Source organism: Oncorhynchus masou, chromosome 17 (assembly GCF_036934945.1).
Source record: "Oncorhynchus masou masou isolate Uvic2021 chromosome 17, UVic_Omas_1.1, whole genome shotgun sequence".
Lineage (NCBI taxonomy): Eukaryota > Metazoa > Chordata > Actinopteri > Salmoniformes > Salmonidae > Oncorhynchus > Oncorhynchus masou.
The window spans coordinates 41,856,157-41,878,291 of NC_088228.1; the positions used below are offsets into that span (position 1 = coordinate 41,856,157).

Sequence of the window (22,135 nt, forward strand, 5' to 3'; positions counted from 1 at the left end):
AGCTGCAAAGTGTCAAATGGGTCAGCAAAAATGATGCTATCACCAGCAAACTAAGACAAAGAGAGTCGTTTTTCACTGTAACGGCATCTACTAATGCAAACATCTCAGTTTTGGGGCTGGAAATTAGTAAGTAAAGTTACCAGCATCGACTGCCTCTCTAGCTAACGTGAGTTGCACTGTTGAAGAAAGTTAGCTGATAATGTTGAGGCTAGCAAACTAACAAGCTAAGTTACTTACTTTAAATAAATTGAGAGGTGGTCAAAACACACAAGTGTTTTCAAAAGCTCTGCGTTTGTCAGCAGCAGGGGGAGAAGAGTGAAGTGCTCCCCCATGCTTTTTTGAGAAGTTTTCAAGAGTTACCGAAGCAACCAAACCCCTCCCCTCGCGTCAAGTCCAGACGTTCAGCGATACAATGTACATTATTGATGAATCCACGGGTATTATTAACCTGCCCTAGAGCTTGAAACAATGTGACATGCGAAATTGGAACTGGTGTGTTGTGTCAGAACTTAAAGATCACATACGAATCAATTATGTGCAGGATAGAACACATTCTAAACAGATGAGATTGTTAAAGCTGAAGTTGGACTGCTAAGGGCCAGGTCAGGTGAGTTTCAGTAGGTACAGGACAGACAACTGCTGATAAGCAGGGGTAGAGGTAGCCTTATAAATAAAAGTGTTACTCCGCGTTCATGATATTAGCCTAAAACATTTACATTTGGATATTGTCTTTTTTATTCATTACATAAATAAAAAATGCCAGTATTCGTATGTAAATGTTTATTATTAACATTAATTTGGCATACTATTTATAGGGTTAGTGTAGAGATTGTTTTAAGAGGTTGCATCGACTGTATGAGACCTTTGAGAGAGAGATTAGTTATCCTAATAGAATTGTACTTATACTGGCTTAGTAAGTGCTTGTGAACTTATGACATACTTGTTATGTTGAAGAGCAAGTTTATATAGTCTCTCACATTACTCATACATGCACCCACAGACACATACTGTAGGTTAGGCTACTCTCTCACTCATAAGCACAGATACTCTCATACTCACACACAAACCTACCTTCAAACACATATCACTCACGCCTACACAATGCATACAGATTCTTGAATAATTGAGATGAACTCATCTTGATCTATTGTTGTCGGTTCACCCGTCTGCGTTGCTAAGGAATGAACACGACCATTGTCCTCCTCTTCCCTTTTCCCTCTATCTGCAGACCAAGGCAGACGGGAACCGGGAGACCAGAGTCAAGGCATCGGTGAAAAACTGGGCCAGAGAAAGGGCTCCTTTTAAAGAGGGGACTATTTTGAGGGAGGAGGTCAGCATTGGGGAAGTTGTTGAAGCCGTGGGCTAGCACAGCACCAGGATAGTTCTGAGTGACGAGCACATGGAAGGGGATCCCCAAGATCAAGAGGAGGATTCTGAAGCCCAGAGGAGAGCCTCTTCCCCTCAGTCCTCTGTGCTATGGGAGAAGTGTATCCGGCAGAGTATCTTTGTGGACCTGAGCGAGGATGAGAGTCTCCACTTCAGTGACCTGGAGGGCTCCTTCACGGTGCATCTCTCCCAGGCAGAGTCGGCTATCTCAGGGAACAGCATCCATCTCAGTGGTAAGACTTACGCTGGCAACTTGCAATAACTCTAGAAACACCATTGTTATACTTCAGCAATTTCATTGTAAAAAAAATATATAACAGCTGTAGGCTATGTAACAATATCATGCCAATCTATACAATGACTGTAGCATACTGTTCCTATGAATACTTCACAACTTCCTACTCTCTGTCATTCATAGAGAACTTAGAGCTGTCAGTGTCTGACTCTGGGGAGTCCTCCACAGAGAGCCGTAGCTGTGTCAGTGGCCAGAGTGAGAGAGTGGTGGAGGGTAGTGGGAAGTGGGTGTCTGCCCAGAGACCCAACACTGAGCAGGAGCAGCCCATCTGGGAGTATGAGAACGCAGGAGACACCTCAGATGAAGAACAGGAGGACCTTCCACATGACGGGGCCCTGGGGAGCCAGTACATTAAGCCCTCAACCAATGACAGTCACAAGTCTGAGGAGAATTGCAAAATAGCTGGTGTTCTATCAAAAGACCAAGCTGGAGCGATGCATTCAAGACACAATGTTAGAGATCATTTTGATTTACCAGCAATGGTTGGAGAGGTCAATATCATACAGGGTCACATGCAAATTGAAGTCAACACTATGAACCATGTATCTATAACTCCACCCGAGGGAGAGGGTAAAGGAGTTTTTTTTGACTCTACAGAGGCTGTTCCCACATGCAGTAGTCCTGTCCATAAAGTCCCACACCCAGACATCACCCAGCTACTGCTCCGTCACTTTTCCCAGGATGAACTGTTCTGCTCAGGCAGTCTGATCGAGGCAGAGACCCTGCCGGAGGTGTCCCTTCTGGAGAGCATGGACGAGACAGTGCTGAGCAGGGGCCCATTGCACAGGAGCACAGGGAGCCCCAGTAATAATAATAGTGGAGGAGTCCCACGACGCAGCAGCACAGGGGGACCCAGCAGCGAGAGTGAGAGGAGTCAGAGCCTACAGGAAGAAGATGAAGGGAAGAGTGTTCAAATGAGTCCAAGAAAAAACCTGGAGGAGAAAAATGGAAGAAGGACTGCCTCAGAGGGAAAAAACACACGGAGTGCTGAGTCTTACAGCAGTGACGTCAACTCTCCTCAAAATAGTGGCATATCAACCAGTAAAAGGGAAGTCCCTGAACAGGACAGTAATGGTAGCAATGGTTCAGACCTAACCAAAGAGGAAGATGAGAATGATGAAGATGAGGAGGAAGACCACATCTGTAGAGGTCTTCTGGTCAGAACCAGGTCTTTCAGCGAATTAAAGTATGGACAGGGCCAAGTCCACTACCCACTCCCTGACTTCTCCAAGGTGGCTCCCAAAGTGAAAATCCCGAAGAGTACCAGTGTTCCGGTGAGATCTGTCAGCCAGTCTCCCAGCTTCCTCAGAGCTCAGTCCTCGCCAGGCATGCTGGGTAAGTCCTCTGCTTTGGAGGTGATCCACAGAGTGATGGAGGACTCTATTCAGCCCTCAGAGAGACCCTACGTGTTTCGAGACCAGGACAAGCAGACAGAAACCTCCCCAGGACTAGTGCGTCACCTACAGGTGAGTCGTCATGTTCAGTCGTTTAGCTCACACACCGCTATACAAATGCATCATACATCCTTCATCCAGAAGACATCTTTCTCTTTTAGGCTGAATACGATAAACTAATGACTAAGTATGCAGAGGCCGAGAACCTCCTTGATCAGATGAGACTGGGGACAAAAGTAAGCCTTCAGAATGTTTTCTCTTTTTAAACACTTCTTTCTCTATGGTCTTTCTGTTCTTTCATCTCATTAAATATAGTCTTAAGACAGCCTTCTTATTCTTGTCAATTTGGACTGAATTTATCTCAAATTGTGTCAACAAATTAGAATCAAGCGTTCTCTGACCTTACCCTGGATTTTGACTGTGGTGACCAACAAGACCTTCCGGGTCCTGGTGGAAGCCATTTTGGATCTATGCTCTTCCCCAACCCCCCATCTCCTACAGGCAAGATGCTATCTCTGACATCTGATATTATGACGGGTCCTCTCTCTGTTACAAATTACCTGGCCAAGAGCCACCGGTTTCCTTAGTGGCAAATGGGGTCGGATGACATAAGATTCTGGTTACACTCAAAGTCACAACTAGCCTGTCATAAGAGTGAGGATTCCAGAAAAAAAAGATGACACAAATATATTATACAACCAGTTTACATGAGATGATGCAACCTTATAAATGACATGAGTAATTCCTCATTAAATTAAAACAATTTCACACAAACTCATCATCAATTAGAAATAACATACTTTCCATTTTCAATGCTGCAGAATGTAGGCCATAACAAACATCGTTTCAGCTTTTGTTGTGTTTGCAGGACAATTCACTGATGGCCCAAACCAACAAAACCACTCACAACAGCTTCGCACTTCTCCGACCCAGACTGACCAACAGAGTGAAGGGGAAAGGATGACCAGGGAGTTGAGGGATATAATCAGTCAGTTTTTGCAGAAGGTAACCTGGAAAACATACCACAGCTGTATAGTGGTGCATTATCACCCATCATTTAAATGGTACTGAATTATAAACACTTGTTTTTATTACAGGTGGATGAATTCAAAACGTGTCTGACCACAATGTCAATTGCAATTGAAGAGCAAGAAATGGTAAATCTTCGTTACTTTCATTTTTTTTCTGTTCAGGACTGTATTCTGGGTGATGCGAGTATAAAGATGTTGTAACAATTGTAACTTGTAATAAGAGTTGATTCTCATTTCCTTTATTCTATAAGCAGAGTGTGTATTTATGTAATTCATAACGTTGTGTTGTTTTCCAGGTGTTTAAAAGTATGATGGATTCCCAGGACCAGCTGGAGAGGCGGTACATCAGTAAGAAGGAGGAGCACAGAACTCTGGAGATGCAGAACTACTTTGGCCTGGCCAGGAACACAGGCCAGTTCGACCCCGAAAGGTTAGAGGTCAACTGATTGTGTGTGAGGAGTTTGAGTTAAACAGTATATCTGCGTGACTCACGCTATAGGGCCACCCAGAACTGTACTGTGCTGGCTCGGCTGTTTTCTTTTCACATAGACCTTTCCCGTGCGGTTCCAGCAACAATGGTAGATGTGTAACTAGGTCAGCTCAGTAGCCTGCAGCTTGGCTTGGCACAGTTTAGCCCTAAAGTGTGTGTGTGAATTAGGCAGTTCTGTCTAAAACCAGAAACAGACTGACACTCAGGCTAGCTTTGTGTAGAATTCAGCATGATGTGAGGGGTATTTGATGCACATTGTCGGTTCTTTTTGTGTGTGAAGGCAGGTGGAGGGGGAGATATTCAGGATAGGCATGCATCTAGAGGACATTAAAGAGCTGATCGACAGGAACGTGCGTGAGCAGCAGCTCTCCCCACCCCACTCATCCTCCACACTCCTGTCACTGTGTGGGGGTCCCAGTCTCCCTGGTCTGCTCACCCCCTCACTTTCACCACCCATGCATGAGGTAACACACTCACTTACTCATAGCATAGCTGTTCATTCGCTGCTTTGCCCTTTATTTGCTTGCTCACTCTTTCACTCATTCATTCACTCACTCACTCACTCAAATAGCTTAATGATTACTGCATAAATGCATGTACTTACAAGCCTTTTACCAAGTAGTTATATAGATTATTGCGCTGTTAGTTACACTGGTATAAGACTCTGTAATAGAGGTCGACCGATTAATCGGAATGGCCGACCAATGTCTTTCTTAAAATCAATACACAGAAGTATATATTTTTAAACCTGCATATTTAGCTAAAAGAAATCTAGGTTAGCAGGCAATATTAACCAGGTGAAATTGTGTCACTTGCATTCATTGCTCGCAGAGTCAGGGTATATGCAACAGTTTGGGCCGCCTGGCTCATTGCGAACTAATTTGCCAGAATTTTACGTAATTATGACATAACATTGAAGGTTGTACAATGTAACAAGAATATTTAGACTTATGGATGCCACCCATTAGATAAAATACCGAACGGTTCCGTATTTCACTGAAATAATAAACGTTTTGTTTTCGAAATGATAGTTTCTGGTTTCGACCATATTAATGACCAAAGGCTCGTATTTCTGTGTGTTATAATGTTATAATTAAGTCTATGATTTGATATTTGATAGAGCAGTCTGACTGAGCGATGGTAGGCACCAGCAGGCTCGTAAGCATTCATTCAAACAGTACTTTCGTGCGTTTTGCCAGCAGCTCTTCTTTTTGACTTCAAGCCTATCAGCCTAATGGCTGGTGTAACAGATGTGAAATGGCTAGCTAGTTAGCGGGGTGCGCGCTAATAGCGTTTCAACGTCACTCGCTCTGAGACTTGGAGTGGTTGTTCCCCTTGCTCTGCATGGGTAACGCTGCTTTGAGGGTGGCTGTTGTCGATGTGTTCCTGCTCGTGCCCAGGGAGGAGCGAGGAGAGGGACGGAAGCTATACTGTTACACTGGCAATACTAAAGTGCCTATAAGAACATCCAATAGTCAGAGGTATGTGAAATACAAATGGTAGAGAGAAATAGTCCTATAAATACTATAATAACTACAACCTAAAACCTCTTACCTTGGATTATTGAAGTCTCATGTTAAAAGGAACCACCAACTTTCATGTTCTGAGCAAGGAACTGAAACGTTAGTTTCCATATTGCACTTTTACTTCTTTTGCATTGTTTAAACCAAATTGAACATGTTTCATTATTTATTTGAGGCTAAATTGATTTTTATTGATGTATGATATTAAGTTAAAATAAGTGTTCATTCAGTATTGTTGTAATTGTCATTATTACAAATAAAAAATATAAAAAATGTCAGATTAATCGGTATCGGCGTAATCAACTAAGGGAGTAATTGCACCGTTTCCTTCATCTTAGATGCATGTGAGACGTGTTTGTGTGAGCAACATGACCTGTGGATGCATGGGTTCTGTGCAGCAATAGTCCTGATGAACAGGGCTACATTTAATTCCCAAAAGTCTCCTCGGCCCCCCGTTCATTCCCCCTCACAGATCTGGACTGAGTAGTTGAAAGCGATATGGTGTCAACTAGGAGGAACAATACCTTATCCCCATCTGTGGAGGGGACAACTTTGTAGAATTAAATGCAGCCCAAGTCCTTGTTTTGTAAGTGGAGGCGTGTCCAGCGCTCTAAATGAGCGACAATCATTTCTGATGTCGCTCAAGTTTCACAGTGAGGACACATTAGCTACTCTAAATGTGTTCTCCTCTTATCAACCTCTCTGTGGTTAGGGTCTCACTTTACAGATTCCAGGCCCCTGTTTTTCCACTGGGGGTTATGAGACAGTGGAGAGGGATGAGGAAGAGGCCAGTGAGGTCCATGGACATGATGGTTTAGACCAGAGCTGTGATCTCACACCTGCTGACCCCCAACTGAACAGCACAGGACACAGCAGTGGCAGTCTACGGTACTCATCACGCCTCTGAGTTGCTCAATAGGACTATAAATTCATGTGTTTCTTCAGTGTGCAATACTACACTGTACCATCTACATTCCTGCAGTACTACACTATACCATCTACATTCCTGCAGTACTACACTGTGTACCATCAACATTCCTTCAGTACTACACTATACCATCTACATTCCTGCAGTACTACACTGTACCATCTACATTCCTGCAGTACTACACTGTACCATCAACATTCCTTCAGTACTACACTATACCATCTACATTCCTGCAGTACTACACTGTACCATCTACATTCCTGCAGTACTACACTATACCATCTACATTCCTGCAGTACTACACTGTACCATCTACATTCCTGCAGTACTACACTGTACCATCTACATTCCTGCAGTACTACACTGTACCATCAACATTCCTTCAGTACTACACTATACCATCTACATTCCTGCAGTACTACACTGTACCATCTACATTCCTGCAGTACTACACTGTACCATCTACATTCCTGCAGTACTACACTGTACCATCTACATTCCTGCAGTACTACACTGTACCATCTACATTCCTGCAGTACTACACTGTACCATCTACATTCCTGCAGTACTACACTGTACCATCTACATTCCTGCAGTACTACACTGTACCATCTACATTCCTGCAGTACTACACTGTGTACCATCTACATTCCTGCAGTACCACACTGTACCATCTACATTCCTGCAGTACCACACTGTACCATCTACATTCCTGCAGTACCACACTGTACCATCTACATTCCTGCAGTACTACACTGTGTACCATCTACATTCCTGCAGTACTACACTGTACCATCTACATTCCTGCAGTACTACACTGTACCATCTACATTCCTGCAGTACTACACTGTACCATCTACATTCCTGCAGTACTACACTGTGTACCATCTACATTCCTGCAGTACTACACTGTACCATCTACATTCCTGCAGTACTACACTGTACCATCTACATTCCTGCAGTACTACACTGTGTACCATCTACATTCCTGCAGTACTACACTGTACCATCTACATTCCTGCAGTACTACACTGTACCATCTACATTCCTGCAGTACTACACTGTACCATCTACATTCCTGCAGTACTACACTGTGTACCATCTACATTCCTGCAGTACTACACTGTGTTACACTGTACCATCTACATTCCTGCAGTACTACACTGTGTACCATCTACATTCCTGCAGTACTACACTGTACCATCTACATTCCTGCAGTACTACACTGTACCATCTACATTCCTGCAGTACTACACTGTACCATCTACATTCCTGCAGTACTACACTGTACCATCTACATTCCTGCAGTACTACACTGTACCATCTACATTCCTGCAGTACTACACTGTACCATCTACATTCCTGCAGTACTACACTGTACCATCTACATTCCTGCAGTACTACACTGTACCATCTACATTCCTGCAGTACTACACTGTGTACCATCTACATTCCTGCAGTACTACACTGTACCATCTACATTCCTGCAGTACTACACTGTACCATCTACATTCCTGCAGTACTACACTGTACCATCTACATTCCTGCAGTACTACACTGTACCATCTACATTCCTGCAGTACTACACTGTACCATCTACATTCCTGCAGTACTACACTGTACCATCTACATTCCTACATTCCTGCAGTACTACACTGTACCATCTACATTCCTGCAGTACTACACTGTACCATCTACATTCCTGCAGTACTACACTGTGTACCATCTACATTCCTGCAGTACTACACTGTACCATCTACATTCCTGCAGTACTACACTGTGTACCATCTACATTCCTGCAGTACTACACTGTGTACCATCTACATTCCTGCAGTACTACACTGTACCATCTACATTCCTGCAGTACTACACTGTACCATCTACATTCCTGCAGTACTACACTGTACCATCTACATTCCTGCAGTACTACACTGTACCATCTACATTCCTGCAGTACTACACTGTACCATCTACATTCCTGCAGTACTACACTGTACCATCTACACTGTACCATCTACATTCCTGCAGTACTACACTGTACCATCTACATTCCTGCAGTACTCACTGTACCATCTACATTCCTGCAGTACTACACTGTGTACCATCTACATTCCTGCAGTACTACACTGTACCATCTACATTCCTGCAGTACTACACTGTACCATCTACATTCCTGCAGTACTACACTGTACCATCTACATTCCTGCAGTACTACACTGTACCATCTACATTCCTGCAGTACTACACTGTACCATCTACATTCCTGCAGTACTACACTGTACCATCTACATTCCTGCAGTACTACACTGTACCATCTACATTCCTGCAGTACTACACTGTACCATCTACATTCCTGCAGTACTACACTGTACCATCTACATTCCTGCAGTACTACACTGTACCATCTACATTCCTGCAGTACTACACCATCTGTACCATCTACATTCCTGCAGTACTACACTGTGTACCATCTACATTCCTGCAGTACTACACTGTACCATCTACATTCCTGCAGTACTACACTGTACCATCTACATTCCTGCAGTACTACACTGTACCATCTACATTCCTGCAGTACTACACTGTACCATCTACATTCCTGCAGTACTACACTGTACCATCTACATTCCTGCAGTACTACACTGTACCATCTACATTCCTGCAGTACTACACTGTGTACCATCTACATTCCTGCAGTACTACACTGTACCATCTACATTCCTGCAGTACTACACTGTACCATCTACATTCCTGCAGTACTACACTGTACCATCTACATTCCTGCAGTACTACACTGTGTACCATCTACATTCCTGCAGTACTACACTGTACCATCTACATTCCTGCAGTACTACACTGTACCATCTACATTCCTGCAGTACTACACTGTACCATCCATACTACACTGTACCATCTCATTCCTGCAGTACTACACTGTACCATCTACATTCCTGCAGTACTACACTGTACCATCTACATTCCTGCAGTACTACACTGTACCATCTACATTCCTGCAGTACTACACTGTACCATCTACATTCCTGCAGTACTACACTGTGTACCATCTACATTCCTGCAGTACTACACTGTACCATCTACATTCCTGCAGTACTACACTGTACCATCTACATTCCTGCAGTACTACACTGTACCATCTACATTCCTGCAGTACTACACTGTACCATCTACATTCCTGCAGTACTACACTGTACCATCTACATTCCTGCAGTACTACACTGTACCATCTACATTCCTGCAGTACTACACTGTACCATCTACATTCCTGCAGTACTACACTGTACCATCTACATTCCTGCTACACTGTACTCTACATTCTGTACTACACTGTACCATCTACATTCCTGCAGTACTACACTGTACCATCTACATTCCTGCAGTACTACACTGTACCATCTACATTCCTGCAGTACTACACTGTGTACCATCTACATTCCTGCAGTACTACACTGTGTACCATCTACATTCCTGCAGTACTACACTGTACCATCTACATTCCTGCAGTACTACACTGTACCATCTACATTCCTGCAGTACTACACTGTACCATCTACATTCCTGCAGTACTACACTGTGTACCATCTACATTCCTGCAGTACTACACTGTGTACCATCTACATTCCTGCAGTACTACACTGTACCATCTACATTCCTGCAGTACTACACTGTACCATCTACATTCCTGCAGTACTACACTGTGTACCATCTACATTCCTGCAGTACTACACTGTGTACCATCTACATTCCTGCAGTACTACACTGTACCATCTACATTCCTGCAGTACTACACTGTACCATCTACATTCCTGCAGTACTACACTGTACCATCTATATTCCTGCAGTACTACACTGTACCATCTACATTCCTGCAGTACTACACTGTACCATCTACATTCCTGCAGTACTACACTGTGTACCATCTACATACCTGCAGTACTACACTGTGTACCATCTACATTCCTGCAGTACTACACTGTACCATCTACATTCCTGCAGTACTACACTGTACCATCTACATTCCTGCAGTACTACACTGTACCATCTACATTCCTGCAGTACTACACTGTACCATCTACATTCCTGCAGTACTACACTGTGTACCATCTACATTCCTGCAGTACTACACTGTACCATCTACATTCCTGCAGTACTACACTGTACCATCTACATTCCTGCAGTACTACACTGTGTACCATCTACATTCCTGCAGTACTACACTGTGTACCATCTACATTCCTGCAGTACTACACTGTGTACCATCTACATTCCTGCAGTACTACACTGTACCATCTACATTCCTGCAGTACTACACTGTACCATCTACATTCCTGCAGTACTACACTGTGTACCATCTACATTCCTGCAGTACTACACTGTGTACCATCTACATTCCTGCAGTACTACACTGTACCATCTACATTCCTGCAGTACTACACTGTACCATCTACATTCCTGCAGTACTACACTGTACCATCTACATTCCTGCAGTACTACACTGTACCATCTACATTCCTGCAGTACTACACTGTGTACCATCTACATTCCTGCAGTACTACACTGTACCATCTACATTCCTGCAGTACTACACTGTACCATCTACATTCCTGCAGTACTACACTGTACCATCTACATTCCTGCAGTACTACACTGTGTACCATCTACATTCCTGCAGTACTACACTGTACCATCTACATTCCTGCAGTACTACACTGTACCATCTACATTCCTGCAGTACTACACTGTACCATCTACATTCCTGCAGTACTACACTGTACCATCTACATTCCTGCAGTACTACACTGTACCATCTACATTCCTGCAGTACTACACTGTACCATCTACATTCCTGCAGTACTACACTGTACCATCTACATTCCTGCAGTACTACACTGTACCATCTACATTCCTGCAGTACTACACTGTACCATCTACATTCCTGCCTACACTGTACCATCTACATTCACTACTACACTGTACCATCTACATTCCTGCAGTACTACACTGTACCATCTACATTCCTGCAGTACTACACTGTACCATCTACATTCCTGCAGTACTACACTGTGTACCATCTACATTCCTGCAGTACTACACTGTACCATCTACATTCCTGCAGTACTACACTGTGTACCATCTACATTCCTGCAGTACTACACTGTACCATCTACATTCCTGCAGTACTACACTGTACCATCTACATTCCTGCAATACTACACTGTACCATCTACATTCCTGCAGTACTACACTGTGTACCATCTACATTCCTGCAGTACTACACTGTGTACCATCTACATTCCTGCAGTACTACACTGTGTACCATCTACATTCCTGCAGTACTACACTGTACCATCTACATTCCTGCAGTACTACACTGTGTACCATCTACATTCCTGCAGTACTACACTGTGTACCATCTACATTCCTGCAGTACTACACTGTACCATCTACATTCCTGCAGTACTACACTGTACCATCTACATTCCTGCAGTACTACACTGTACCATCTACATTCCTGCAGTACTACACTGTACCATCTACATTCCTGCAGTACTACACTGTGTACCATCTACATACCTGCAGTACTACACTGTGTACCATCTACATTCCTGCAGTACTACACTGTACCATCTACATTCCTGCAGTACTACACTGTACCATCTACATTCCTGCAGTACTACACTGTACCATCTACATTCCTGCAGTACTACACTGTGTACCATCTACATTCCTGCAGTACTACACTGTACCATCTACATTCCTGCAGTACTACACTGTACCATCTACATTCCTGCAGTACTACACTGTGTACCATCTACATTCCTGCAGTACTACACTGTGTACCATCTACATTCCTGCAGTACTACACTGTACCATCTACATTCCTGCAGTACTACACTGTACCATCTACATTCCTGCAGTACTACACTGTGTACCATCTACATTCCTGCAGTACTACCCTGTACCATCTACATTCCTGCAGTACTACACTGTGTACCATCTACATTCCTGCAGTACTACACTGTACCATCTACATTCCTGCAGTACTACACTGTACCATCTACATTCCTGCAGTACTACACTGTGTACCATCTACATTCCTGCAGTACTACACTGTACCATCTACATTCCTGCAGTACTACACTGTACCATCTACATTCCTGCAGTACTACACTGTGTACCATCTACATACAGTACTTGTGTTTTTATGCCTTATGACACCAAGTAGAAATCCTGTCTTGGGGAGTGATATTATCTGTCATTTCCATTACATTGACATCAATGGCAGTTATTGTACCTGCGATACATGAATGGCGTTAGATTCAGATATTCAGAAAGTCATGTAGACCGATATCAGGCACACTTCTGGCCCTCCCATGGGGGATAATGTTCCATCCGGCCACAAAGGTGGTGTTGGGTTCCGTTAGGAGTAGGAACAGTTTGTTTTAGTCGCTGTGTTTCTGTCTGTTCCCCCGGAGGCTCTCACAGTGCTCCCTGGAGACAGCGGACATCACCAACACGGAGGAAGAGGAGGAGAGGAGCTGGACCTGCTCGGGCCTATCTGAGCGGAAAGCTCGTGATAGGGTTCTGCAGTATTTGGCTCTCCAGAACCCGGGATTTCGAGACAGACTTTGGACAACTGAAAGGTTAGTGTTTTGGCATTTGAGTGTACTGTACTAGATAAGTAAACAAGCTAACCAATTCAATATTCACCTCAAGACAACTCTTTTCTTTATAATGTAGCAGATGTGCATAATGTGTGGACCACACAACTAATCCCCACTCTAGTGTAATTGATACAGTTGTGGTTATGTGATGTGGTGATTTCAGAAATACCATAGTAAGAGATGTGCGCTGTCTTATATTGCAAAACTGTCACACCAAACATTCCTGAAAGGTCTGTGGGTAAAAGTATTTACCAATGAAACCTGTCTTCATCTTTTTATTTTGACCGTGTATTGTTGTCGTTGTTACTGTAGCCTACAGCAGAGTCCCCTGAGCCCAGCCTGTGACCTGGGAGGAAGTGTGAGTCTGGCTGTAGAGGTTTCCTGCTCCTCTTGTCTGAAGAGCCAGTCCCAGAGCATCACAGACCACACTCTCACCACTTCCCAGGTATCTTCTATGACTTATATTAGCTGTCCCATGTTTATTTCCCGAGCCAATAGCACAGACTATTGTACTATTGTACAGTAGCTACATGGATGTTACTTTTTGTTGCAGAGAATAGTGAGTCCAGAGACAGACAGTGGGTTAGGGAGCTCTGACTTGAGTCTCCAAACCACAGGACTTCCTCAACCAAAACCCCATACAGAAAGGTACAGGCACATCCATACAACTGCTTACAGGCTAACTGAAAAGTCAATGTGTCATGTTTATTGTGTTGTTACGATCCAACCTCAGGCTCCAGTTGCAGCCTGATGGGAATTCCAGTCCTATCAGTATGAGTGACAGTGAAGGCTCCTGCACCAACCTGCAGACCACTATGCATCAGCCTGTCCAGGTGGGAGAGAGGAGACCCAACCCGCAGAGAAATGTCCATTCAGCTGGGCTGACCGGAAACGCGACACCTAGCCTGCAGTCTACTGTCCATCTGACTAGGGATATTGGAGAGAGGAGACCCAGCCTACAGACACCTGCTGAGCTGCAGCGTTGCACCACTGCGGTGGACCGCTGTGTGACCAGCACTACTCAGAGTATACCTGCCAGACTGCATGGTGAGTGATGAGGAATCACAGAGTGCCTGCTGTGGTCGTAGTGAAAGTATAGACGTTATTCAGTAGACAGTACAGCAGAGAAAACACTGAACTAAATGCTCTAATGTACACACAGAGGGTGAATCCCACACTACCAGTCAGCTCAGTCATCACGGCCCTGACTGCCCATTCAAAACCTCCCATAGCATCACCATGGATATGCCACAGAGAGACTGCCACTCCCACACCTGTTCCTGTCACAGGTCAGTCTCAAAGTACTGAGTATTCAACTCAAGGGTCAACTCTTGCGTAATACCTCATAGAGGCCAAAACCTATTGTTTTTGAGTTGGCCAACCCCTCTCTCTCTCTCCAGTTCGGCCATCCAGGCCCTGCAGTCGGAGGTGTCCCAGCTGAAGAGAGACCTGAAGGAGGGTCTGGTCCAGCTGCCACACCTCTCCCAGAGGATGGATTACCTGACCTCCAGATGCAGGCAGAACAGAGACAGAAGACCCAAGACCCGGCCCAGAACACACCACAAACCAGCAGGGAGCAGACAGAGTCTAACCAACACCAACTCCAAGATAGAAGACTGGATCTCCTCAGATATGGACCCCAGCAAGAGCAAAGGTACCTTACTAACCAGGTTCATGTACTGGGACTGTAATCAAAACCAAGTTGTTAACAACAATGCTATTTTGCATCAGGGTTGATGCCAGCCTATGTCTATTGCAGTGGTACAGGGTTCCCAAGTTGACAGCAGATTTGATTTGCCCCCAAGTTTTCTGAACAAAAACTAAAAATATAAATATATTTAAGACTGAAATCAGTTCCAAGTGATTTTAACTTAGGAAGTCTATGTGATTGTATCCCAATGTAATAAAGGTTTGAATAGCAAAGGTGTATACAGCAGTAGTTACTGTATTTACAGCGCCTTCGGAAAGTATTCAGACCCCTTGACTTTTTACACATTTTGTTACCTTACAGCCTTATTCTGAAATGGATTAAATCAAAATGCTCAGGAATCTACACACAATAACCCATCATGACAAAGCTAAAATGTATTAAATATTTAAAAAATGAAATACCTAATTTACATAAGTATTCAGACCCTTTGCTATCAGACTCGAAATTGAGCTCAGGTGCATCCTGTTTCCATTGATCATCCTTGAGATGTTTCTACAACTTGATCCACCTGTGGTAAATTCAATTGATTGGACATGATTTGGAAAGGCACACACCTGTCTATATAAGGTCCCACAGTTGACAGTGCATGTCAGAGCGAAAACCAAGCCGTGAGTTTGAAGGAATTGTCCGTAGAGCTCAGAGACAGGATTGTGTTGAGGCACAGATCTGGGGAAGGGTACCAAAACATTTCTGCAGCATTGAGGTCCTCAAGAACACAGTGGCCTACATCATTCTTAAATAGATGAAGTTTGGAACCACCAATACTCTTCCTAGAGTTGACCGCCCAGCCAAATTGAGCAATCGGGGGAGAAAGGCCTTGGTCAGGGAGGTGACCAAGAACCCGATGGTCATTCTGACAGAGCTCCAGAGTTCCTCTGGAAATGGGAGAACCTTCCAGAAGGACGACCATCTGCAGCACTCCACCAATCAGGCCTTTATGGTAGAGTGGCCAGACGGAAGCCACTCCTTCCATAAGGACGACCATCTGCAGCACTCCACCAATCAGGCCTTTATGGTAGAGTGGCCAGACGGAAGCCACTCCTTCCAGAAGGACGACCATCTGCAGTACTCCACCAATCAGGCCTTTATAGTAGAGTGGCCAGACGGAAGCCACTCCTTCCAGAAGGACGACCATCTGCAGTACTCCACCAATCAGGCCTTTATAGTAGAGTGGCCAGACGGAAGCCACTCCTTCCATAAGGACGACCATCTGCAGCACTCCACCAATCAGGCCTTTATAGTAGAGTGGCCAGACGGAAGCCACTCCTTCCAGAAGGACGACCATCTGCAGTACTCCACCAATCAGGCCTTTATAGTAGAGTGGCCAGACGGAAGCCACTCCTTCCATAAGGACGACCATCTGCAGCACTCCACCAATCAGGCCTTTATAGTAGAGTGGCCAGACGGAAGCCACTCCTTCCAGAAGGACGACCATCTGCAGTACTCCACCAATCAGGCCTTTATAGTAGAGTGGCCAGACGGAAGCCACTCCTTCCAGAAGGACGACCATCTGCAGTACTCCACCAATCAGGCCTTTATAGTAGAGTGGCCAGACGGAAGCCACTCCTCAGTAAAAAGGCACATGACAGCCCACTTGGTGTCTGCCAAAAGGCACCTAAAGACTCTCTTCGACCATGAGAAACAAGATTCTTAGGTCTGATGAAACCAAGCTTGAACACTTTGGCCTGAATGCCACGCATCACTTGGCACCATCCCTACGGTGAAGCATGGTGGTGGCAGCTTCATGCTGTGGGGATGTTTTTCAGCGGCAGTGACTAGGAGACTAGTTAGGATCAAGAGAAAGATGAACGGAGCAAAGTACAGAGAGATCCTTGATGAAAACATGCTCCAGAGCACTCAGGACCTCAGACTGGGGCGAAGGTTCGCCTTCCAACATGACAGCGACCCTAAGCACACAGCCAAGACAATGCAGGAGTGGCTTGGGGACAATTCTCTGATTGATTCTCTTGAGAGGCCTAGCTAGTGCCCTGACTTGAACCCAATCGAACATCTCTGGAGAGACCTGAAAATAGCTGTGCAGCGACGCTCCCCATACAACCTGACAGAGCTTGAGAGGATCTGCAGAGAAGAATGGGAGAGACTCCCCAAATACAGGTGTGCCAAGCTGGTAGCATCATACTCAAGAAGACTTGAAGTTGTAATCGCTGCTAAAAGTGCTTCAACAAAGTACTGAGTAAAGGGTCTAAATACTTATGTAAATGTGATATTTCCATTTTTTATTTGTAATACATTTGCAAAAATGTCAAATCCAGTTTTTGCTTTGTCATTTATGGGGTATTGTGTGGAGATTGAGGTAAAAAAAACAACTATTTAATCAGTTTTAGAATAACAAAATGTGGGAAAAGTCAAGGGGTCTGAATACTTTCTGAAGGCGCTGTATATGTAGGTCATTGTATGTGTATAATGTGCTTTTAATGTCGTACACCACTTGTGAACAAACTTACAATCCCCTTGTATGTGGTCGTTTTCTCTAGGTACAGACGGTGTGGAGTCGGACCGGTCTGGGATCGTGCTGCCATTCCACAGTACACCACTAGATGGCAGGAGAGGGAGCAGCAAGCCCTACTCCTGCTCAGACGGACCAGTCAAACCCCAGAGCAGAAAACACTTGAATACAGGTTGGTGGTGCTGGTATTGACTTTCTGCTTATGGGTCTAAAATAAAAGGAAAAATGGCAAAAACAAGAGTGATTCTTACATTATATCTAACAAAATATTAAATCAGTTGCTGAGTCAGATTTTGGTCCTTCAACTTGCAGAATTTGCCTTAAAGTTGTATTTGGTGGTCATAAAGGCAGTTGTGTGTGTTTCTACATGTAATTGTCTGTTGGTGTTATGTATTATGTCATGTTTTATGTGGACCCCAGGAAAGATAGCTGCAGCTTTGGCTGTAGCTAATTGGGATCCTAATAAAATACTAAAATCCCTTTTAGCATCAGAGGAGAACCGTTCTCTGGAGACCTCCAATCTCACCCATCCCAGTCCTCCAGCACTCTGGCACTCATACAAGAACTTCAGCTACAGATCTCCACGTAAGGACCAGCAACAAGCCCCTGTGACACTGCCAGGACCGTGTATCATTCTGACTACTTTACCCTTTTTAACATGTAAACATTGGAACAGATTCGTCAGGGTTGTGATGTTGATTCTGTCTTTTTTCATTGTAGCACCACCAGGTGACATGGAGAATGTCTACTCTAAGGGCAGGTATCATCTCTCCTCTCAGCCTCTACAGAAGCCTCTGTTGCAAGTCAACTATTGCTCCTCCTGCAGTTTACCGGCAGGGTAAGATATGGTTTCATCATTTATTGCCATAATCTATTTGCCTTATTTGAATCCATATTTATCCTTCATATTGCTTGAACCTTCATCAGTGAAGGTGAAAGAGAAGAACTGAGATGCTTCCCAGGGTTGCCTACTCCTACACTACTGTACTCATGCTCTCGCTCTTCTCCGTGGGTCTCAACAGTTTCAAAGTGCGAGAGCAGCAGTCTGCCTCCCACCACCGGAGGCGCTCTACCCAGTCAGACGTGCACTTTCAGCAGACTGCTCTCAGCCCCCCCAGGACTGGGGTCATAGCCAGCAGGCCCAAAGCCAGCAGGGTGAGCCTGGCCACATGGAAAACATTATTTCATATTAATGGGTGCCAGTAATGTTTTACTTGTATTTACTGAGAAATTATTAGTGGTACTGTTAACTTGTAACAATTTAGCACATCTGGTACTCGTACTGCACAGTTTCTTTTGTGTTTGATTTTTTTTTACGAAGAATTGTAATCCTAAAAGAACCAAGGAGCTTTTTGTAGGTTATTATCATTTCATGTCATAACCGTTTTCCTTTTGTAAGTAAATTAAAGGTGACTGAGATAGAAGCGTAACCGTAAACTGTTGTTGTTTGTTTTAGGATGAGGACATCAACAGGACATTAGACAGGGCTATCGAGGCAGCCCGCATTATGAAAAGGACCACTGATAGGATGGCCAAGAGCCTGTCAGCTGACCTTGCCAAGGTTGAGCTGTACAGGAAGTTACACGGCCTTCACCCATTGACAGGGAGGAACAATACTGGCTCTTAACACTCTAATTGACACACTGGAGATACTGCTGCTACTATGGGCTGGTCCAGGAGTAGCTAACCAGTGGATTCAGCGGGGATTGTTTTGTATACAGGTGAAGTCGGGAAGTTTACATACACCTTAGCCAAATACATTTCAACTCAGCTTTTCACAATTCCTGACATTTAATCCTAGTAAAAATTCCCTGTTTTAAGTCAGTTAGGATCACCACTTTATTTTAAGAATGTGAAATGTCAGAATAATAGTAGAGATAATTATTTATTTCAGTTTTTATTATTTCATCACATTCCTAGTGGGTCAGAAGTTTACATACACTCAATTAGTACTTGATAGGATTGCCAGTTCTTGGATTGATGTGCACTTTTCACACCAAAGTACCGTTCATCTCTAGGAGACAGAACGCGTCTCCTTCCTGAGCGGTATGACGGCTGCGTGGTCCCATGGTGTTTATACTTGTGTACTATTGTTTGTACAGATGAACGTGGTACCTTCAGGCGTTTGGAAATTGCTCCCAAAGATGAACCAGACTTGTGGAGGTCTACCATTTTTTTCTGAGGTCTTGGCTGATATCTTTTGATTTTCCCATGATGTCAAGCAGAGAGTCACTGAATTTGAAGGTGGGCCTTGAAATACATCTACAGATACACCTCCAATTGACTCTAATGATGTCATTAGCCTATCAGAAGCTTCTAAAGCCATGACATAATTTTCTGGAATTTTCCAAGCTGTTTAAAAGGTACAGTCAACTTAGTGTATGTAAACTTCTGACCCACTGGAATTGTGATACAGTGAATTATAAATTAAATAATCTCTCTGTAAACAATTGTTGTTAAAATGACTTGTGTCATGTACACAGTAGATGTCCTAACCGACTTTCCAAAACTATAGTTAGTTCACAAGACATTTGTGGAGTGGTTGAAACACTTAGGTTGGAGTCATTAAAACTCGTTTATGTAAACTTCTGACTTCAACTGTATATTTTAATAATACTATAACACTAACTGAGGGATTATCGCTGTGGCAACTTCCAACCCAAAGCTAAACATTATTAAACCTTCAGTTTACAATTAGAAAAACTTTTGAATATATTTTTGGAAAATGGATGTATTTGAGAAATTTGACTGAATCTGATCATTTATTTTTGAATTACATTATTTATAACCATTTGGTCTCATTAGTTATTTTGTAAATGTCATATTATTGAAAAGATAAAAATTTGATGTTGCAAAATGTCCCCCCTTATTCGAGAGGCCTGTGTGTGTTAAGATGAACACGAAGGGACCCCAGCGCTGTTCATCGTGGGCTCCTGTAATTGACTAAACATGTAACCTTTGCCTTGGTAACAACCTCAGTACTACTACCATTACTACCAGTATCATTCAGCCACTTCAACGTATGATCTCTTAGGCCGCAGGACATCACTATCAAATGATCCTGTTCCTACCTACCCAACTGTCCGTCCACCATTCCCCAACACACATACAAAGATTACTTTGATTAAAAAAATCTGCCACATTTTGAATATTACATTACAGAAAAATCACCTTCACTTCTTTATGAGAATGGGTATCGATTTTTGTACTCTTAGCTAATTTGTTCATCTGACACCCTCCTGCTCAGCACCTATCTGTGCCTGTTTGAGCTTGCCAGGCTTAATAAACCAATAGAAAAGTTTAATAAATTGCAAGCCCAGCCCATCTGGCTCTACAGGCAGACTCAAGCAAACGCTCAAAGTATTTGAAATGTTTTTCAAGTATTTGAACCAAAGTCTGATCCAACTCATCCCCTATTCATAAAACACAACCTTTATAGCTATCACACTGATACTGTCCATCCTCACAGAGGTATGAAACTGCCCTGTGGTCTTGGTGTCTGTTACCTCCTTGGTTCCATCAGCTATCACACTGATACTGTCCATCCTCACAGAGGTATGATACTGCCCTGTGGTCTTGGTGTCTGTTACCTCCTTGGTTCCATCAGCTATCACACTGATACTGTCCATCCTCACAGAGGTATGAAACTGCCCTGTGGTCTTGGTGTCTGTTACCTCCTTGGTTCCATCAGCTATCACACTGATACTGTCCATGTGTCCTCAGAGGTATGAAACTGCCCTGTGGTCTTGGTGTCTGTTTCCTCCTTGGTTCCATCAGCTATCACACTGATACTGTCCATGTGTCCTCACAGAGGTATGAAACTGCCCTGTGGTCTTGGTGTCTGTTTCCTCCTTGGTTCCATCAGCTATCACACTGATACTGTCCATGTGTCCTCACAGAGGTATGAAACTGCCCTGTGGTCTTGGTGTCTGTTTCCTCCTTGGTTCCATCAGCTATCACACTGATACTGTCCATGTGTCCTCACAGAGGTATGAAACTGCCCTGTGGTCTTGGTGTCTGTTTCCTCCTTGGTTCCATCAGCTATCACACTGATACTGTCCATGTGTCCTCACAGAGGTATGAAACTGCCCTGTGGTCTTGGTGTCTGTTTCCTCCTTGGTTCCATCAGCTATCACACTGATACTGTCCATGTGTCCTCACAGAGGTATGAAACTGCCCTGTGGTCTTGGTGTCTGTTTCCTCCTTGGTTCCATCAGCTATCACACT

At 43.9% G+C, this 22,135-nt stretch overlaps 1 protein-coding gene across 1 annotated transcript; it reads left to right on the forward strand.

Annotated features, from left to right (window-relative positions):
- The first annotated feature begins 15,221 nt into the window (after positions 1-15,221).
- Positions 15,222-20,710, forward strand: LOC135558275 (protein AKNAD1). The gene is made up of 6 exons (XM_064991992.1): positions 15,222-15,384; positions 17,937-18,080; positions 18,395-18,493; positions 18,629-18,746; positions 18,931-19,063; positions 19,365-20,710. The coding sequence occupies exons 1-6, from the start codon at positions 15,222-15,224 to the stop codon at positions 19,533-19,535; spliced, it is 828 nt and encodes a 275-aa protein (XP_064848064.1). The 3' UTR covers positions 19,536-20,710.
- The last annotated feature ends 1,425 nt before the right edge of the window (positions 20,711-22,135 follow it).

Coding starts and splice junctions, on each gene's coding strand:
- LOC135558275 (XM_064991992.1), top strand. CDS start 15,222: ATGGATTACCTGACCTCCAGATGCAGGCAGAACAGAGACAGAAGACCC. Junction 18,081..18,394: donor CAGAAAACACTTGAATACAG/GTTGGTGGTGCT, acceptor AATCCCTTTTAG/CATCAGAGGAGAACCGTTCT. Junction 18,494..18,628: donor CTTCAGCTACAGATCTCCAC/GTAAGGACCAGC, acceptor TTTTCATTGTAG/CACCACCAGGTGACATGGAG.